The sequence below is a fragment of the Girardinichthys multiradiatus genome, chromosome 13 (genome assembly GCF_021462225.1).
Source record: "Girardinichthys multiradiatus isolate DD_20200921_A chromosome 13, DD_fGirMul_XY1, whole genome shotgun sequence".
In the NCBI taxonomy this organism is placed as follows: domain Eukaryota; kingdom Metazoa; phylum Chordata; class Actinopteri; order Cyprinodontiformes; family Goodeidae; genus Girardinichthys; species Girardinichthys multiradiatus.
In genome coordinates, this window is record NC_061806.1 from 43,435,822 (window position 1) to 43,453,810 (window position 17,989).

Genomic DNA, 17,989 nt, shown 5'->3' on the forward strand with positions numbered 1-17,989 from the left:
GACTGAACCAACGCTGAACCTTTGACCCCTCCAGTGCTGTCAGAACGTCTGAAGCTTCTTCAGCATGGACCACAGTAAGAACATCGGTAAATGTTTCAATTCACTTCCAGGTTTTCTCCTTAAATCATACAAACTGAGGGGGAATTCTCACCTTCCCAACATTTTCGTCACAGCTGAGCTGGAAAGGTCAGCATAGGCAGCTGAAGTCAGTATATGATTGGGAGTCTCTGACTGCAGCCTTGGAGGCTTTAAACTGGATCTGACTTTCATTTTGGGGCCTCTTGAAGCCAAAACGACTAAAAATGTACATTGTTTGGTACTATAAACTGTTAAATATGAACAGAATAACAGTTGGATTTGTTCTCTCACCAAATGATGCTATTTCCATCATTTTCTCCTTTTACCTAAATAAAATGTTCAGTTAGAGCCCTGCTACATTCAAACTGTGATCAGGATGGTTTAATTAACTCCACATAAACCATCTAGCTCAGCTATTGGTTCAAATAATTTGTTGATTTAGCTTTTAGTTGAACAGAAAGTTGAAAAAAGAATTTTCTCCACGTTTCAATAAAAACTAGCAGAGCATCCCTGTATTGGTGGTGAGGAGCAGAGCTGCTATGCTATTTCTCTGGGTCCAATCGCTAGTGTTGTGGATGCAGCACGTTGTGAAGATCTGCTCCTGCTGAACCGTCATGGTCTGTTCTCTCAGCAGGGTTTTACCAGAGCATTTTTAAGGGATGTCTGACTGTAGAAATAAAGGGTGGTTTACGCTCTGCTGGGCTGGAAAGGATTCTCTGTGGTCATGAGGACCGGATAAGACATCAGGTTACTGATGGGTCCAATTCAGACCCTGATTCTGATCATAGGAATCTCGTTTCTGTCTCCAAATGAGTAACACATGAGATGAAGCTGAGGAAACATCTTGGCGTCATACCATCAGGGAGTCAGCTCTTCTCAGTCTGAGGTTCTGGTTCTCGACTGGAAAGAGGTGTAACGCTTCCTGCTGGTGGAGGTTCTGCCCAGTGTCAGTCAGACCAGATCAAGGTTCCTGGTGTTCCTGAAGGGAGGAGCAGGAGATGATAGATGGATCAGAATAACATGGATGTTGCTCTGGTCTGTGTTGGTGAAGGAGCTGAGCTGAAAGGTGAAGGATCTACTGCTCCATCAATGTTGCATCCCTCACCAATGCTCCTAAAATATGGATCATGGCTGAAAGAACCCAATACTGGATCCAGGCAGCAGAAATGATGGCTGGACTCCACATTTGAGATCAGTGGAGGTGGTTCATCTGATCAAGATGCCTCCTGGATGCTATGCTTCTGTTTATGTCCCAGCAGGAGGATGGATAAAAGTGGACACATCTGAGTGCTCAATAAATTCACAACTTTTAGTTGGAGTTTAAGGCCTTTTTATTCTTTGATTAGAGGAAATCAATGGTGGTGAAACACCAGTAGAAAATGGTCTGATGCTGCAGTAGTTTGGCTTATTATTCTGCTGTTTTATGCAGAGTCACGTCCATCAGAGGAGGATGAGTGAGATGCTCTGATATTCTCACTGAACCTGCAGGACAACATGCCTGCTTTTGTTCCCGTTTCTGACAGAAAGACATTCTGTGCTGATTGTCCAGGCTTTAGAAACAATGACAGGGGCTGATTTGTGCTGTAAGTCTTTCATTTTCTTGCGTTGGCAGGGTGGGGGGGTGTTGTCTTCATACAATACAGTGCTGTTGGTCTTTGTGTGCCTGCTAGAGTTGTTTAGAAGAAGAATGCTGCTGTTAAAGCCTGATCTAAAGCAAAACAGCCAGTCTGAACACACACTTCTATCTGCTGCTTTATCAGAAGCATCAAATTAATGAGACAGTGTGCAGGGAGGCATGATTGTCTGAATAATGGTACATTTTTCCTGGTTCAATAAAGTCAGATATTCATCTGTAGCTGAAGTTGTGATCATCCCTGCTGGCGCCACTCAGTGTGACTGTGGGTCAGGGTGAGACGTCAGGATTATCGATGTTTTCCCCAACATGAGCTGACGGGAAGTATTTTTCCTCCCTGTTTTTGTGTGAAGGTTGACAATTAGAAATCTGATGCAATATTTAGACGGAAAAATGACCAGAAAGAGCAAATTAACTAGTTTTCTGTAAACGGCAGTGTGACCACTGGGAGGAGCCAGAGGAGCTGGATTTTGTACAGATCACCTGTCAAATATTCTACTGTCAGGACATAGTGACAGTTTTAACAAATAAGTAAAAGAATATACATTTTTACAAAGGTTACTTACTGCGGCTTCAGTGGCTTTTGTCACTGAGAGAATAATCATTCTGTTTCCTCTCTTGTTTTCACACTTGACTTATGGTTTACATTTATTCTGAAGGCCCTAAAACAGAGACAAACACATGATTTTTCTATTTTTTATCCTTTCATTAATTTGGTGTAGATATAATTTAGTGTTTCTATATTAATGAGAAAAGGGACAACAGAAAGACATAATCACAATAAATAATCATGTATAATTCAGTATTCATTAACAGAAGGCTTGTATTTAGCACTTTGAAATGATATGAGGATCTTACAGGTTTCCTAGGAGTTTCTTCTTTGCATCTGAGATTCTGATCTGCTGTGACTCAGCTTCCTTTCACAAAAGCAATTTTCACTCTGAGACCTTCTGCAGGTTTGGTAATAGCAGACCTGCAGGCAGGCCTATCTGACTGGGACCAGTTCACACTCCTACCACCCCCAGTTGATAGGCGGAGCCTTCATCACCATATAAACAGTCGGTCCACCTGTCTAGATGTTTACTTCTGTCTGATCCTTTTAAGAGCTCAGCTTTGGTTTCTGACTGACAGAAGGTAAGTTTGCTTATTTTCAAACAACTATTGAATAATTTCCAGGATGTACAGGTTTTAAACTTTTTTCCACACTTTTAATTTTTTGTTTTTAAAATGACAAAATTAACCAAATTTAAAAGAGAGGTGGATATTTCTTTTAATATTTTGGCTGAATCATTCCCCTATTTCCCAGTGCAGAAACGTGCGGGTGGAGCAGCAAGGAAATCTGGGAATTCTCCAGGATGGAGTCCTTGTGGAGGCCAGCGGCTATCCTCATCATTCTCTGGTGCTGCTGCTGTAAGAAACATGACAGAGTTGATATGCTTCATTTAAACCTAGTTCTTCGTGTTCTCCAATGAGCCCAAATCTCCCAGAGCATTCCCTTCTGTCCCAGCTCAGATGATTTAACCCCTGCCGTGTCTAACTTTCTTTATCTCAGGTGCTCAGAGGGTCAGGTGGGTCACTCCCCACACAGGAAGCATTGCAGGAGCAACAAGACTCACCATCACTGGAGATGGTAAGAGCTGCAGGCAGACCAGGCTATGATGGTTGGAGAAGTTTGCATTATTAAAACAGTCATGACTTTTATTTTACTGATGTAATGCTGATTGACGGCTGTAATTTAGAAAAGAAGAGTCTAAAGCGCAGCCCGAGGGCCATTTGCAGCTCCTGGACTGATTTTGTGTGGCCCCCCATCTGTAATGATTCAAATGTGGCCCCCAGGAAGGCAGTTGATGCACATTTGTATATCAAATTAGGGCTGAAATATTACCAGAAAATGAAACAGTGAAACTTTTCTGGATTCTGGTTAATTTCATAGTAGACTTTGTTCTGCCCAAATCTGCTTTTAATTCCTTTATTAAACTTGGTTAAATACATTAAAGACAGAGTGACCCAAATCCTGTTCTTACTGTAGAGAAAAGACCGGGAGCTTTTCCGGTTCTTTCAACCAAGCCTAAATGAATCTGGGCTGAACTGAACTGGATTTCTTTTTTTTAATAAGGCAAACATGCAAAACTCTTTAAGTTTTGGATCTACATGGATTTACGGATCCTTTTAAAAATCTAACGTTGTTTCATCAAAATATTACATATTTAGTTAGGAATTTACATCATAATTTATTTATTTATTTTTTCAGCTTCATTTTTTTATTTTTTTACTTTGTTATGTTTGTACAAGTCAGCTGAGAGTCACAGATCAGGTTTCCAGGAATAATTACAGGATTATTGTACCATATTAGTGGAACAACGCAGTCATCGTTGACCCATCTAACCACAGCGGATCTAATGTGTTCTGGGTTCCTAAAAACAGAAAAATGGACCTTTACTGACATGACAGATCAGAAACTGCGGGTCTGTTTAGTCATCATTTTACTCCAGAATATTTTGTTGGTAATTTCTCCTTCCATGAATTGACGGGATGAACTAAATGTCCTGTAATCTACAGAGAACAGATTCTACATTTAAAGCAGTAAAATCCAGCGAGGACTAGAGGACCTCTGCTGTAAACGTCATCCAGGTTGACTGCTGGTCCTATGAAACGTCTACATTAGTTTGGTGGGTTTGGGTTGAAGCAGGGTTGGTGTTAACCCTTCAACTAACAGGTTACGGGTTTTCAGAGAATATTACTAATAATTAGGATATAATGTTAATCCTTGAAGGTGTGATGCCCTTCAACACCTCCTCCAAATATCAGCAGTTTTCCCACGCATCTGAAAAAGGTCAGCCCAGTTCGTTCGGATCTGGGAATGCTGTCTCTTCCAAGTAGTTGGAAAAACAGTTGGATTTGTTAATAGCTGTGCTGCTAACTATTAGCATTATGAACCAATAACGACGTATTTCTCTTGCAGTTATTAAAAGAATAAAGAGATATTTTGCAGCGCTTTGTGCTCCGCTGTTTTTATGAGAAACAAACTGCTAAAATAGAAAATAAATTCTTTAAATCTCAGACTTTCACTACATTTCCCACAAGTGGACCTTGAAAAAAGATACCGATCTCAGGGCTGCCCGGCAAACTCCGACTTTCATAGTGGGAGTTCAGACTTCACGAGGCGTTCATGTTGTACTTTCCCAGGTTTTGCTCAGGAGCGTCAGTTCCAGTTAAATCCTCCAGATGACCAGTTTGGGAACCGGGTGACTCTGGTGTCGGAGACACTGTCGGTCCCCTGCGATGTGGAGCGAGACTCCACGCACGGGAACCAGATCATGTGTTACACCAGGTACACAAACACACCTGGCCACAGGGACTCTTCATGGTTCACTTATCATCTCTAAATCGTAATGATTGTTGTTCCATAACAGAGCAATGCCAGAAGATCAGTATTTGGTCCGTGTCAGTGTGGATGGCGTTCCCATTCCTGACAACAAAATCTGCAACGGCGATTACAAACCATACAGCTGCAGCTTCTATGTAGGTTTCACCAGTTAACCCACAGATTGCTAATTCTGGTTTTATCTCAACCAACTGATTTTTATTTCTCTGAAACTGTTCTCAGACCCGCTGGTGGCGCACCCCAACCATCTACTCCCTGAGTCCAGTCACCGGCCTCCCAGGTACAACCTGTACAGCATGCTGGGACCCAAGCGGGTCCAGTTTAACCTTTTCATTTTAAACCAATTAATTTAAACTCACCTGCAGGAACTTTGCTCACAATCCGAGGACGGATCTACTCCGATGTGTACGGAAGCAACACAGACCTGAGCTCCAATGGCCTCAACGTCAGATTTCTGAGGTGTGGAAATTTTACAAATGAATTTAAATCATTTCCCATCAGCCATGGGATAAAGGTCAACTCCTCAAAATGGTCCTTCTAAATTTCCAAAACAACATGTAAATGACTGTAGAGCAAAAGTAAAGAAAAAATCTCTAAATCTCGAAAATAGGAGGAACACACCTCCGGGATGTGACAGAGTAGTGAAGAAGTTTGAAGAGGGTTTCATCATTTTATCACTGTTAAACATCAGAAAATCCACAGCTCAGGTGGAAGACTCTGTTCACAGGACAACTATTAATCGTGCTCTCCACAAATCTGGTCTTTATGGAAGAGTAGCAAGAAGAAAGCACTAAGAAGTCTTGTATGAAATTAGTCACCAGTAAAGCAAATAATAAAAATAATGAATTATTGAAAGCAGGAGTGGGCTGAATACTAATGCATGTCACACTTTTCAGATTTCCTTTTGAAAAAATATAAAAAATCCACTCCACAGTTTAGCCAAACTTTTTGTAATATCCCCATAAAATACGGTAAAGCATGTGACTGAAAGGAATGGGACAAAGTTCAGTGGGTGTGAATACTTTTTCAAGGCTCTGTATACTGTTTACATAAATACATTTACATTTTTCCAAGGAAAGGCAGGTAAATGCACCTTATCGATATCACAGTATTAAAGCCCCAATTGATCTAACACTTGTGATCTGATTGGTTAATCTGAACAACATTGGTCCTCCATTTAAACCTTGTGTTATTCAGGTGTTTATGAAATAAACACCTTACCTGATCTCCTTTCCTGTAGATCCTACATGGGAGGAATGCCCTGTGTGCTGCTGAAGCCTAATTCAGATGAACTGTAAGTGGTCTGGCTGTTGATGTTCAGTGATGTTCGGCTCGATCATTCAGATCCTTGTGGCAAAGAACCAGATTTAATTCAATGGTGTCTGTGTGTGAAGGTACAACCTGCAGCTGGACTCTGAAACTGCCTCCTGGGGCTACATGAGCTGTATGATGATGGGGACGTATGTAGGTAAGATGCTGCACAAATGGCAAATTGTTTACCTTTTAAACTGACACAACAGCAATTCATCAGCTGTGTTTTGTTTCCCACAGGTCATCACAACATGAGCTACATCCTGGACAGTGATTATGGAAGGTGAGGTTCTGTTCAGAGCCGATAGATAAAGTTTAAAACGCTCTGGAATGAAACCTGTGGTTTCATACCTGAAAGTTCCACCTGTCGCTATGAAATTGAATTGATAAATGAAAGAAATTGATACTTGAATTAAAGGCGAATTTTTCCCTCACCATGAAGTGACGATTAACCCACTGTGGACTTGTGTTCCAGCTGAAACAGAGCTCTGGAGGCCTTCCCTCTTAGTTACCCGACACTTCCTCCCAACATGTCTGAAAACCTTCCCAGGAAGCCATGTAGAAAGCATCATTACCTGATGCCCAAACTACCTTTGCTGGTACCTTCTCATGTGAAGAAGCAGTCTGTACTCAGACCTCATCCCCCTATGACTCCATCCCTTAGGGTGAACCCAGCCTTCCTGCACAAGAAGCTCATTTCAGCAGCTCGTGTTTTGCAATCTCATCTTTTCAGCCATGACCAACAGCTCAGGACCATAGATGAAGGTCTGAACATGCATCGGTGGCTAAATTAAAAGGTTTGGCTTTTTCTCCGCTCTCTTGTCGCCATGATGGACCGGTAGAGTTCAGCATCACCTTAGCAATTATTGCCAGCAACACAAACCAAGCTGTCACTAGTTACAGAGGGACCTTAATAATAATTCCACCCAGTGTTGCGAAGGCATGCCGATCAAGGCAGCTTAACAGCGCCGCAAATCTTCATACTCATGTAAAAAATGCAGCATCAGGTTGAAAGCAACATTTTCCTTAAAGCAATCAGAAAGAAATGATTAAATAATAACTTATTTTAGGGCCAAGTACTCAAGGTTTCAGTGAGAATATGCCTGATACCCTTATTCTAAACTCAGATATAATGTTATCACTTCCCTATGTGTCCCTTTTTAATTTTTACTGTTTGTTCTTTTTGATTTTTAGGAGTTCTACAGAAAAGAACCTTTACTGGGTTTCATCTTTGTCCAAACTCTCCATGTTCCAAACGTTTGCAGGTACGTTAAAAAGAAAGGCATCATATTTGAGACCCTCTTCCTCTGCAGCCTGTGGGAAATGTCTCTGTGCTTCCTGCCCAGAGGTGACCGGAGTTTCTCCATCGAAGGGTAGCATCACGGGAGGAACTCTGCTAACCATCCACGGCCGCTTCTTCGACCAGACCGATGAGCCCGCAAGAGTTCTTGTTGGAGGTAAATGTGACCATCAGAGTGGAAACTTTTTAAAACGTTGTCAGAACCTGTTTTCCTAAAAGATGACAATACACAATGTTCAGCTTGAACAGAGGAATGTCATTAACGTCCGGCAGTGGAGATAATGCTTTTAACACAACATAATGCATGAAGACTTCAGACAAAAGAAACGTGTCACAGAGGGAAGGAAGGAATCTGTTAGGTCTTGGAGACTCAGCAGACCATGACGACAGTGGTTCAGCTGGCTGTGGTTGATTTAACATGCTGCAGACTGCTGATCACTAAAGGGACAGGATGGGTGGATGAATGGAGGAAGATATAATTAATGCATTAAGAAAAATGAAAATGCACTTTGTAAAAGATTCATCAAGGCATCCAGGGTTGGTTCCGGTGCACGGGCCGGAGGCGATGTAAACCCTGGATAGACCTAGGCTAAAAGGATTTGTTTTAATGTTAACCGACTTTCACTGCATATCAATATCAGCTCATTGAAAAGTTGGTCTTAGTTTTGACCTTTAAAGTTTAACTATCAAAGTGCTTTCAGAAAAACCTAAATGTTTGATGTTTCTCCTTAGATCGTGTTGATTTGTGTGATTTATGTCTGCAGGGCTGCCCTGTGAAGTCCAGAGTGTCGCCGATGACAGAATCACCTGCAGGACGGCTGAACGACGGGTGAACGAGGACAGGAAGACGTACCCCGGTGAGAACAGAGCGGCATCTTTCTGTCTGTCTGGTGAAGCAGCCACTCTGCAGCCGACTTGTGTCATTATGAGACTGACGTCAGTTAGCATGACTCCTGGAGGAGCTCCATCTGTCATCAAAGCACCAAACTGTTGTCGGATCATCAAGCCTCGCTGGGTTTCGATGGAGCAGAACAAATAATCTGTTATCAGACAGTGATGACAAACCACTTTTTAATTGTGCAACACATAGAACAGTATTCACCCTCATGCTTTTATACTTTGACATTTCTAAAAAGACAAAAACAAAACTGAAACTTTATATTTAGTCACATAAGGACCTGCTTCTCTGACTGGCCCAGGTGGATGACTCAGGTTTGTTTTTTAAATCAAGACTAAAAATAAGTGTACAAAAAAGGCGTCAACATGAGAATCTGCCAACTATAAGGGTATGTTTGGTCTCATGCAACTTGATTTTAATAAGATTTGAATGTAATTCAAATTATGCAATTTCTCCCATGAACAGTTGTGATCAGAAGTTTCCATCCACACATCATGTGCATGACCGTCAGAGTAGTTTTGGTCTCTTAATGATTTCAAACACTTTGACCTTTTGTGGATTTTCTCTGCTTCTCACAGAGTCAAAGTGGAACTTTACATTAAAAAGAGGACAGATATAATGTGTGGTTGTCCTTGAGGCTAATATTATGCTCCTCACAGATATGACAGATTTCCGTCTGAGAAAACCCTCCTGATTATTTGTACATCAACACAACAGCTTGGCTTACTCAGATCCAGTTACATTTTTGCACTATTCGCCTTGCAGGTGCAGATGATTCTTTGTTCATGCTGTCATCTCCTCACAGAATCAGAAACAAAGCCAAGCTGTTAGCGCATTCATGTGATCTTCGCTCTCTGTGATTGTTCAGTCTGAACGCTGGTTAATGCAAGAACTTTAACTTCTCTGTTACAGCCTCTGGCATCTGAAAACATTAATAAGGTATCACTGTAGCAGTAATGTCCTGCATACTTTCAGCTGCTTTTTAAAACTAGAGATATTTCTTCTCTTGCAGTGTTTTCATCTGCTTTGGAACTACTTTTAGGCAACATTAACGCAGTACTAATAGTTTCTTTTTGAAAAAATAAATAATACAAAGTTGGGAATTTTATATTCAAAATGTAATTTAATTCCATGTAATTAAACATTTAATAAAAAAATGTCATGAATTAAATACACCTTTAAAACATGAATGTAAACCAAAGTGCTAAACAAAATAAAACAGAAGACTAAAAATTAAGAGAATAAAGTTGACACCACAACACAAAGTTCAAAACGGACCTTGTGTGAAGGGTTCTTATGGCATGGTTTGGAATAATGTAACATGAACCTATCAGGACCCTGGGTTAGAACTCTGTTTTAGTAATTTCCTTGACGTGTCAAACCTATAAATCTATAACAATAGCTTCAGTTTTACCTGGATTTAATCATTATTCATCCAGATCTTTACATCCTCAACACAGACCTGTAACCTCGAAGTTTACTGTGATTTAGATTCAAAAAAAGGTACAGCTGGATATCATCAGCGTAGCCATGACAGCAAATATCATCTGATAATATTGCCTAAAGAGTGCATTTACACAGCAAATAGAACTGGACCTAAGGGACCCTGAGGGACACAATAATTCATTAAATGTACAGTGTGGAGAACAAGTATTTGATACGCTGCTGATTTAGCAGGTTTTCACATCTCCAAAACTTGTAGAAGTCTTTTTATCATAGCCACTCTTTAACTGTGAGTGATGGAATCTAAAACAAAATCCAGAAAATCACATTGTGTGATTTTTAAGTAATTAAATAGCATTTTATTGCATGACATCAGTATTTGATACATCAAAAAAAAAAATACTTAATATTTGGTACAGAAACCTTGGTTTGTAATTCCAGATATCAGACGTTTCCTGTAGTTCTTGATGAGGTTTGCACTCACTGCAGCAGGGATTTTGGACCAGTCCTCAATACAGATCTTCTCCAGATCTTTCAGATTTCAGGGCTGTCGCTGGTCAATACAGACGTTCAGCTCCTCTAAAGGTTTTCATTTGGGTTCAGGTCTGGAGACCGGCTAGGTCACTCTTGGACCTTGATATGCTTCTTATGGAGCCACTTCTTAGCTGCCCTGGCTGTGTGCTTCAGGTCGTTGTCCTGCTGGAAGACCCAGCCACGACCCATCTTCAATGCCCTTACTGAGGGAAGGAGGTTGGTGGCTAAGATCTACTGATACATGGCCCCATCCATCCTCCCCTCAAGACGGTGCAGTCATCCTCTCCCCTTTGCAGAAAAGCATCTCCAAAGAATGATGTTTCCACCTCCTTGCTTCACGGTAGGGATGGTGTTCTTGGGGTTGTACTCATCCTTCTTCAGACCACCAAGCTCTATTTTTGTCTCATCAGACCACATGACCTTCTCCCATTCCTCCTCTGGATCATCCAGATGGTCCTTGGCAAACTTCAGACAGGCCTGGACCTCCGCTGGCTTGAACAGGGGGACCTTGCGTGTGCTGCAGGATTTTAATCCATGGCAGCGTAGTGTGTTACTGATGGGCTTCTTTGAGACTGTGGTCCCAGCTCTCTTCAGGTCATTGACCCGGTCCTGCCGTGTAGTTCTGGGCTGATCCCTCACCTTCCTCATGATCACTGATGCCCAACGAAGTGAGATCTTGCATGGAGCCCCAGACCGAGGGAGATTCACCGTCATCTTGAACGTTTTCCATTTTTTTATAATTGCTCCAATAGTTGTTGTCTTCTCACCAAGCTGCTTGGCTATTTTCCTGTAGTCCATCCCAGCCTGGTGCTGGTCCACTGTTTTATCCCTGATGTCCTCACACAGCTCTCTGGTCTTGGTCATGGTGGAGAGGTTGGACTGTGTTTGATTGAGTGGGTGGACAGGTGTCTCTTATACAGATAACAGGTTCAAACAGGTGCAGTTAGTACACCTGGAGGCTAGAACTTTCAGCTGTGTGAGCTTCTGGTGGAGGATGTCTGGGTTGATGGTGCTGAAGGCTGAGCTGAAGTCTACAAACAGGATCCTGGCGTACGTCCCTGGGTGGTCGAGGTGTTGCAGGATGAAGTGTAGACCTAAGTTAACAGCATCATCTGCTGACCTGTTTGCTCGGTAAGCAAACTGCAGGAGGTCCAGCAGGGGGCCTGTGATGTCTTTCAGGTGCTTCAACACCAGCCGCTCAAAGGATTTCATGACCACAGACGTCAGGGCTACAGGCCTGTAGTCATTTAATCCTAGGATGGTGGGTTTCTTGGGAACCGGGATGATGATGGATCGTTTGAAGCAGGAGGGGACCTCACATTTCTCCAGTGACTTGTTGAAGATCTTAGTGAAAATCGAGGTTAGTTGGTCTAGCGCAGCCTCTCTGGCATAATGGGGAGACATTATCAGATCCTAAGACCTTCCTTGTTTTCAGGCCCTGAAGGAGCCTGTTTACATCTTCCTCTGAGATCTTTAGTCCAGGCAGGGGTTCTGAAGGTAGGGGAGTGGTTGGTGTACTGCAAGAATTAGTGTCTGAATGGGATGTGGAGGAGTTGGGTTGAGGGTTGAACTGCTGCCCATTAGAAGCCATCCAACTGATTTACCAGGTGAGGATTCTGCTCAGGGTTGGGGGAAGGTGTCCTGCAGGCAGTCAGGTTTTTCAACCATTCCAAACACTAGAAGCGTCTCCATGCGAGAAGCTTTCCTTTAGCTTCTCATTGTAGCTTCTCTTGAAAATATTACTTAATAAAATATGCTGTGACTAGTGACGCCCAATGAGTCTGTTTTCAGCACCTCCTTGCTTGGAACAGCAAGCAAGGAGGTACTAAATATAGTAACAGTTCCATGGGACAGCTACTAATGGAAAAGCCTAAAAAGCGAGTAGAGCCGTGCTGAGTAGGGACTGGTGGAAAAGGTCCAGGCCGACTTCACTTTGTCCCATGTGCTTCCAGGTGGACGAGGCCTGAAGATGGAAGTGTGGAGTGGCAAACGGCCAAATTCCTTGGATGAAATCTGGAGATACAATGAGAACACAACCGGTTATTGGTCACAGTGGATCGACTCGCTGCCTTATATCTTTCCTAACGAATACGACCTCTTCACCACTCGAACCAAAGGCTTCTTTGTGCCTACGGTCAGTGGAAACTTCAGCATATACCTGCACTGTGATGACAGGTGTGATCTGTACCTGAGCAACTCCAGCCGGCCAGAAGACAAGGTAAGCGCTGCTGATAACCCGTGACCTTCAGCAGCATCAGCACCTTTTGTTCCTACTTTGACATTGTCACATTTGAATCCCAGGTGAAAGTGGCTTTTCAGCCAAGATATGTCAAAAACTACTTCCAGCTGGAGTCCCAAAAATCCAGAGCGATTTTTATGGAGAAAGGAAAACCGTAAGCAAGGCTGCATGACTCCATGTAATAACAACTCTTTATTTTGTCGCTATAAACAACTTTTCTTGCTCTAGGTACTACCTGGAGCTTCTGCAGCAGGAATATTACGGCCTCTCTCATATCAACATTGCCTTGTTCCAAGAAGAAAGTTCCTTCACAGCAGACCAGTCAGATGATGCTGTCAACGAAATCCAGAACATTGTGGCTGCATATGAAGTGTTTGATGAGGAGCAGGTACCAGATCAGGAATTTTAAATTTAACATTTTAATTTGTTTAAGGTTTAAAAAATATAAAAATTAGCATCATTCTAGTTGTATCGTCATGTTAACAGTTATAATAAAACACCAATCAAATTCTGCTAAGGGCTTTACACAGCCTTGGGTCGGTTCTGACCCAGAAGGAAGGGTCAGGGTGAGTAGGCAGTGAGAGAAGGTCCATTCTGATGATGCTTTTGCCTGATGACTCATTCGCTCCTGATGCAACAGCTTGTCTTCTATTAGTAACTCCAGACGTTTCGGTTCCTTTTGAATCAATTCATATCCATTCCCATCGCTAGTCTGCATTTGGACCACATTAGAGACAGATCAGACCAATCCTAGGTCCGATCTGGTCTTAGGTATTGAGCTGCTTCCCCATAACTTTATTATCCAGAATCACCAGATCAACACCAGGAAACTTCAGGAAATTCAACCTTCTGTTTTTCTCAGGACAAGCAGCAAAATCTTTAGGTTCTTTACCCGAACCTCGGGTTCAACATGAGACGGTTAACAAGCTAACGACATCGCTTCAACTGAAGCTAGCTATCTCTCTGCACAGAAGACATACCAGCCTCATGTTCACATTTGAGCTGCTGCTACAGATCAGCAGACAGAGCTGCATCATCATTAAGGCATTTAAACATCAGAGGTGTGGACTCGTGACATTTGACTTAGAATCGAGTCAGACGTGAATCACAGATTTAATAACTTAAGATCCGACTAGATAAAACCTAGGTTAGACTTTTAACTTGATAAGACTTGATATCTTACTAGAACATTTTTCTCAACAGCAGGAATCACTGCTCTGCTCCTTTGTTGGCTTTTTCCTTCATCTGAGCGTCCCTTCATCTTGTTTCCACTGTCCCTCAGGTGCTCACCTTTAACATGTGGCCCTCCAGGGTCCCAGTGGTCAAGGAGGTGCAGAATATCAGCATCAGCAGCCACTGTGCCAGCCATCTCTGTGGAAGCACCTTCTTCAAGCTGAGCTACGGAAATGCCCAAACTGGTAACATCTATGTTCCTCCACAGCTGCCGTTGACTTCACATGTTGGTCTTCTTCAATGAAGCTCATGAGGGCAGGTTTGGTGTTTCTTTGTTTCCTGTAGGACCAATCCCTGTGAGTGCATCAGCCAGTGAGATGGAGGCAGCCTTGAACAACCTGTGGTCCATCAAACCCGACACAGTTCAGGTCACCAAGCAGGAGGATGGTCAGGGGTCTCACTACACAATCACTTTCAACTCTGACAGAGGTAGGAGGACACACTCATTTACAAAATGTCCCAACAGGCCCATTCAGGAATAAATTAGGCCCTATAAAGTGGATTTTTCAAATACATTCCCATCATTTCCAAAGATCTGACAGCCGTTCTCTCATTAGTCAAATGTGCACAAACGCATTCTTGACTTAGTGATTTGAGAATCCAGCCAGCATCCACAGCTCTTGATTGGGCTTGTTGGATCATCCATGAAATGTTCATTCCTGTAAAGTTTTGATGATCCTGATGAGTTAGAGAAACTACGGTATCCCCTAGAGGGGATGTTTAAACCCAAGCAGCATTGAACTCTGGTCCATGCAGGATCTGTCCTTGCTGAACCAGCTGGCTGGTCGCTCAGTTTGGACTTTCAGCCTGCTTCACGTAACCCTGTCTCATATGAAAAACTCATGTGAATCTGGTCCAGGTGGTGTCAACCTCGGCACAAGCAGGTCCAAATGTTAGTGAAAGAAAGACTGAGAGCCAGAGGACCAACACTGAACCCATCAAGGTGGAAAAGGAAGTGCTGGAGGACGATGTTGCTTTGATACTCTTGGCTAGTGTTGTAGGCAACCACAGCCATGAACAGAGTGCAGATTTTCACCAACATTCAAATGTTGCTGCACATCTGCTGGTCAGACCAATTAGCAACAGCAATAACATAGAAACCAGCTGCTTGTAGAAGAAGGTGTCTTTAAGAGATGTTGGCAAAGGATCAGTTACACGCTCTGCAAGCTTAGGTATACCATCACCAGATAACCCCTGGAGAGGAAACAGCTGGCAGTGGGACACCAAGAGACTGAGCTACACTTGGAGCTCAGTGGGGAAGAATCGACAGGGCTGGGTTGGCTGGAGAGTAGCTTTCATCTGCCTTGAGCTTAGAGTGGTGAGAAGGTGATAAGAGTCCATTCCTCCTTTAGGAGAAGCTTTGGAGAACCTTCAGTTTTGTTCTGGCTCAGACATCAGGCTGTGCTGTGATGGAGTTTCCAATGATCTGTTTTCAGAGAGTCGTCTCATCTCTTTGGAGCAAAACTCAAAGATTTAGCTGTCACATGACAACAGAATCAGACTTTTAGTCCAGATCTAGAGCTTCTCTCCCTGAATTTGGTTAATTTTCCCAGAACTGAATGGCTTAAAGCAGACAGATTGTGATAAAGGAATGAAGGCCTTTTCCTTTCCTCTGCTAGGTGACTTTGCAGCTCTTCACTTTGAGGTTTTCAGCTCAAACACCAACATCTCTGTTTTGGAGGTTACCAAAGGTCAAAGTAACATGGCAACCTTCACTCTGAGTTGGGCGGGAGTTCCTACAGCGCCCATTGCTTTCAACGCCACTGGGTCAGAGGTATGTAACTGTCATCCTGATGATCTCCAGATACAGATCTGATCTTTATGTTTTCACCTGAACTCCTCTGAGACGTTGTGTTTCTGAACAGGTGCAGTCAGCTCTGGAGAACATGATGAAAGCTGATTGTCCTGCTGAGGTTCTAACCACTCAGGGCACAAATGTGAAATACTTCAATGACTTTGAAAACTCTGAGGTCAGTGTGGACAACGTAAAGTGGACATTGTGTGTCACCAGGAGTGAGACTGGGACATCCAGACAAACCAAGCCTGACTTTGTGAATCTGTCCTCTGAACTCCACAGTTCACCGGCGCTCAGAGTGGGACTCCTGAGAGCCACTCGGGTTTCTGTGGGTTCCGGTCGCTAAAGAATGCCGACGCTCTTTTCAGGGAAACCTTCACCAAAGAGTCTGGAGGACAATATGGACCGGTGTCCCTGAACCAGCACCCCGTGGTAAAACATGCTCCATCTAAGGAGTCATTCTTGGTTTTATAATGAATTTAAATATATGGAAGTTTATTCTGATCATTTCTAAACCGAAATGGTAAAAAATAACTGGAGAAAGAAGCTTAAATTAGAAAACTGACTAGAAAATGAATTGACTTGTGATAAAAATTTGTCCAAACATATTTAATGGAAAACTCCTGAGAAAAAGGTCCTGAAGTGAACGTGTTTGAGTCTTGGAGAGGACCTAAAGTCTAAATCCTGTGGGCCTTTAGAAACATCAGTATTTCTTTCCCTCTCAGCTCTGCTTTGGTTATAAAGGACTGCTGAGGGATGAAGTTGGGCTGAAGTTTACCTACAGCGACAGCAGTGGTCAGACCCGGGCTGCGACCACGCGGATCAGTACTTTGTTCAACAAAGAGGACAAGTAATTAAAACCTAAGAAGAAGCTGTGATCTCTTGCATGATGTGATGTTCTCCAGAGGTTGATTCTGATGGTTTGCTCACAGGTGGAGCTATAAATGCATGGACCTTCAGAGTGCCCTGCAGACAGCTTTCATTGGCAGCAGGTACAGCCTGCAGCAGCTTTATCTCTACAAAGACAACTCCGGAGCAGATTACTACGTGGATGTGGTTTACATCGGAAAGACACCGACCACAATGAATGAAAACGGTGCATTTAAACATAATCCTGGTTTTATGTTGATCTCTCTGTCTGCTTTTGAATGAAATCAGACTGGAAGTTCTGGTTTTCTTTGAGGAACTTTGTAAGAAGTTTCTTGATAAAGAACAAAATTGCATTAAGTTGGAGACCAACTTATTTTCCTGATCATCTCCTTTAATTTCTCAGCTGTTCTCCTCAAAAGAAGGCCTCCTCCCTTTGAGAGTTCTGGAAAGTCCATCAAGGCGTTCTCCGTCACGAAGCAGCGCTCAGCCGCCTCAGAGATCACATATAACATCGTGGTCACGCCGCTGGATTGTGCATTTGATTTTCCACTGATGGAGATCAGCTTCATGCAGGTACCTCTTATTTCTCCATGATTTCACTCAGGTCATTGCATCTTTGGAGCAGCAGTGTCATGGTCCACAGAAGGGATGAGGTCTGGTTTTAGTCCAGTTTGATTTTGTAGTTAACAGAAAAATAGAAAAATGAAACAGAGAATAATGTTTCTTTGTATTCATCTTATTTGGACTGCTTTCCTTATGGGTCTTCACAGCAGATCATCTGCCTCCATCTAACCCTGTCCCTACCATCCACCTGTCACACCAATCCTCTGCATATCTTCCTTTGCTGCATCCATGAATGCTCTTGCTGTTCTTTATTTCTAATCTTTAAAACAAATGTTCTTTCCTTTTAAATCTGCCTCTGTGTGTCTGGACTATTATTAATTAAACCCGTTTTGCTTTTTCTTCTCCATCTGTATAAAGATGACCAACAGCAGTGAGGACAGAGCTGAGTTTGTTAACAGAGCCGCTGCCGTCACCGTGACCCGCCCCCACAGAGCCACGCCCCCTCTGAGCGGCACATTTGACGTGGAGATCTACGGAGGCCGGGCTGAAGGTAGATGAGCGTCAGCAACGTCTGGCGACACAGAGACGCTAACTAGAAGGATAACCCCAGGTTCTAATTATATGTTCCTGCTGGAGCTGTAGAGAAGAGAGGTCAAAAAGCTGTTGGGAAGGTTTCCAGATAGCATCTTCATTCCTGCAGAGTCCT

At 42.9% G+C, this 17,989-nt stretch overlaps 1 protein-coding gene across 1 annotated transcript in view; it reads left to right on the forward strand.

Annotated features, from left to right (window-relative positions):
- The first annotated feature begins 3,035 nt into the window (after positions 1–3,035).
- Positions 3,036–17,989, forward strand: part of pkhd1l1.1 (PKHD1 like 1, tandem duplicate 1) — a 57,737-nt gene continuing 42,783 nt past the window's right edge. Inside the window, exons 1-24 of the mRNA XM_047382816.1 lie at positions 3,036–3,121; positions 3,264–3,341; positions 4,898–5,042; positions 5,125–5,233; positions 5,319–5,376; positions 5,462–5,555; positions 6,337–6,390; positions 6,491–6,564; positions 6,648–6,690; positions 7,602–7,672; positions 7,754–7,864; positions 8,472–8,722; positions 8,907–8,919; positions 12,535–12,800; positions 12,884–12,975; positions 13,050–13,209; positions 14,104–14,239; positions 14,340–14,483; positions 15,674–15,828; positions 15,920–16,030; positions 16,575–16,699; positions 16,782–16,945; positions 17,123–17,292; positions 17,701–17,833. Coding sequence (XP_047238772.1) covers positions 3,067–3,121; positions 3,264–3,341; positions 4,898–5,042; positions 5,125–5,233; positions 5,319–5,376; positions 5,462–5,555; positions 6,337–6,390; positions 6,491–6,564; positions 6,648–6,690; positions 7,602–7,672; positions 7,754–7,864; positions 8,472–8,722; positions 8,907–8,919; positions 12,535–12,800; positions 12,884–12,975; positions 13,050–13,209; positions 14,104–14,239; positions 14,340–14,483; positions 15,674–15,828; positions 15,920–16,030; positions 16,575–16,699; positions 16,782–16,945; positions 17,123–17,292; positions 17,701–17,833 — 2,812 coding nt within the window. The 5' untranslated portion in view covers positions 3,036–3,066. The remainder of the gene's footprint in view (positions 3,122–3,263; positions 3,342–4,897; positions 5,043–5,124; positions 5,234–5,318; positions 5,377–5,461; positions 5,556–6,336; positions 6,391–6,490; positions 6,565–6,647; positions 6,691–7,601; positions 7,673–7,753; positions 7,865–8,471; positions 8,723–8,906; positions 8,920–12,534; positions 12,801–12,883; positions 12,976–13,049; positions 13,210–14,103; positions 14,240–14,339; positions 14,484–15,673; positions 15,829–15,919; positions 16,031–16,574; positions 16,700–16,781; positions 16,946–17,122; positions 17,293–17,700; positions 17,834–17,989) is intronic.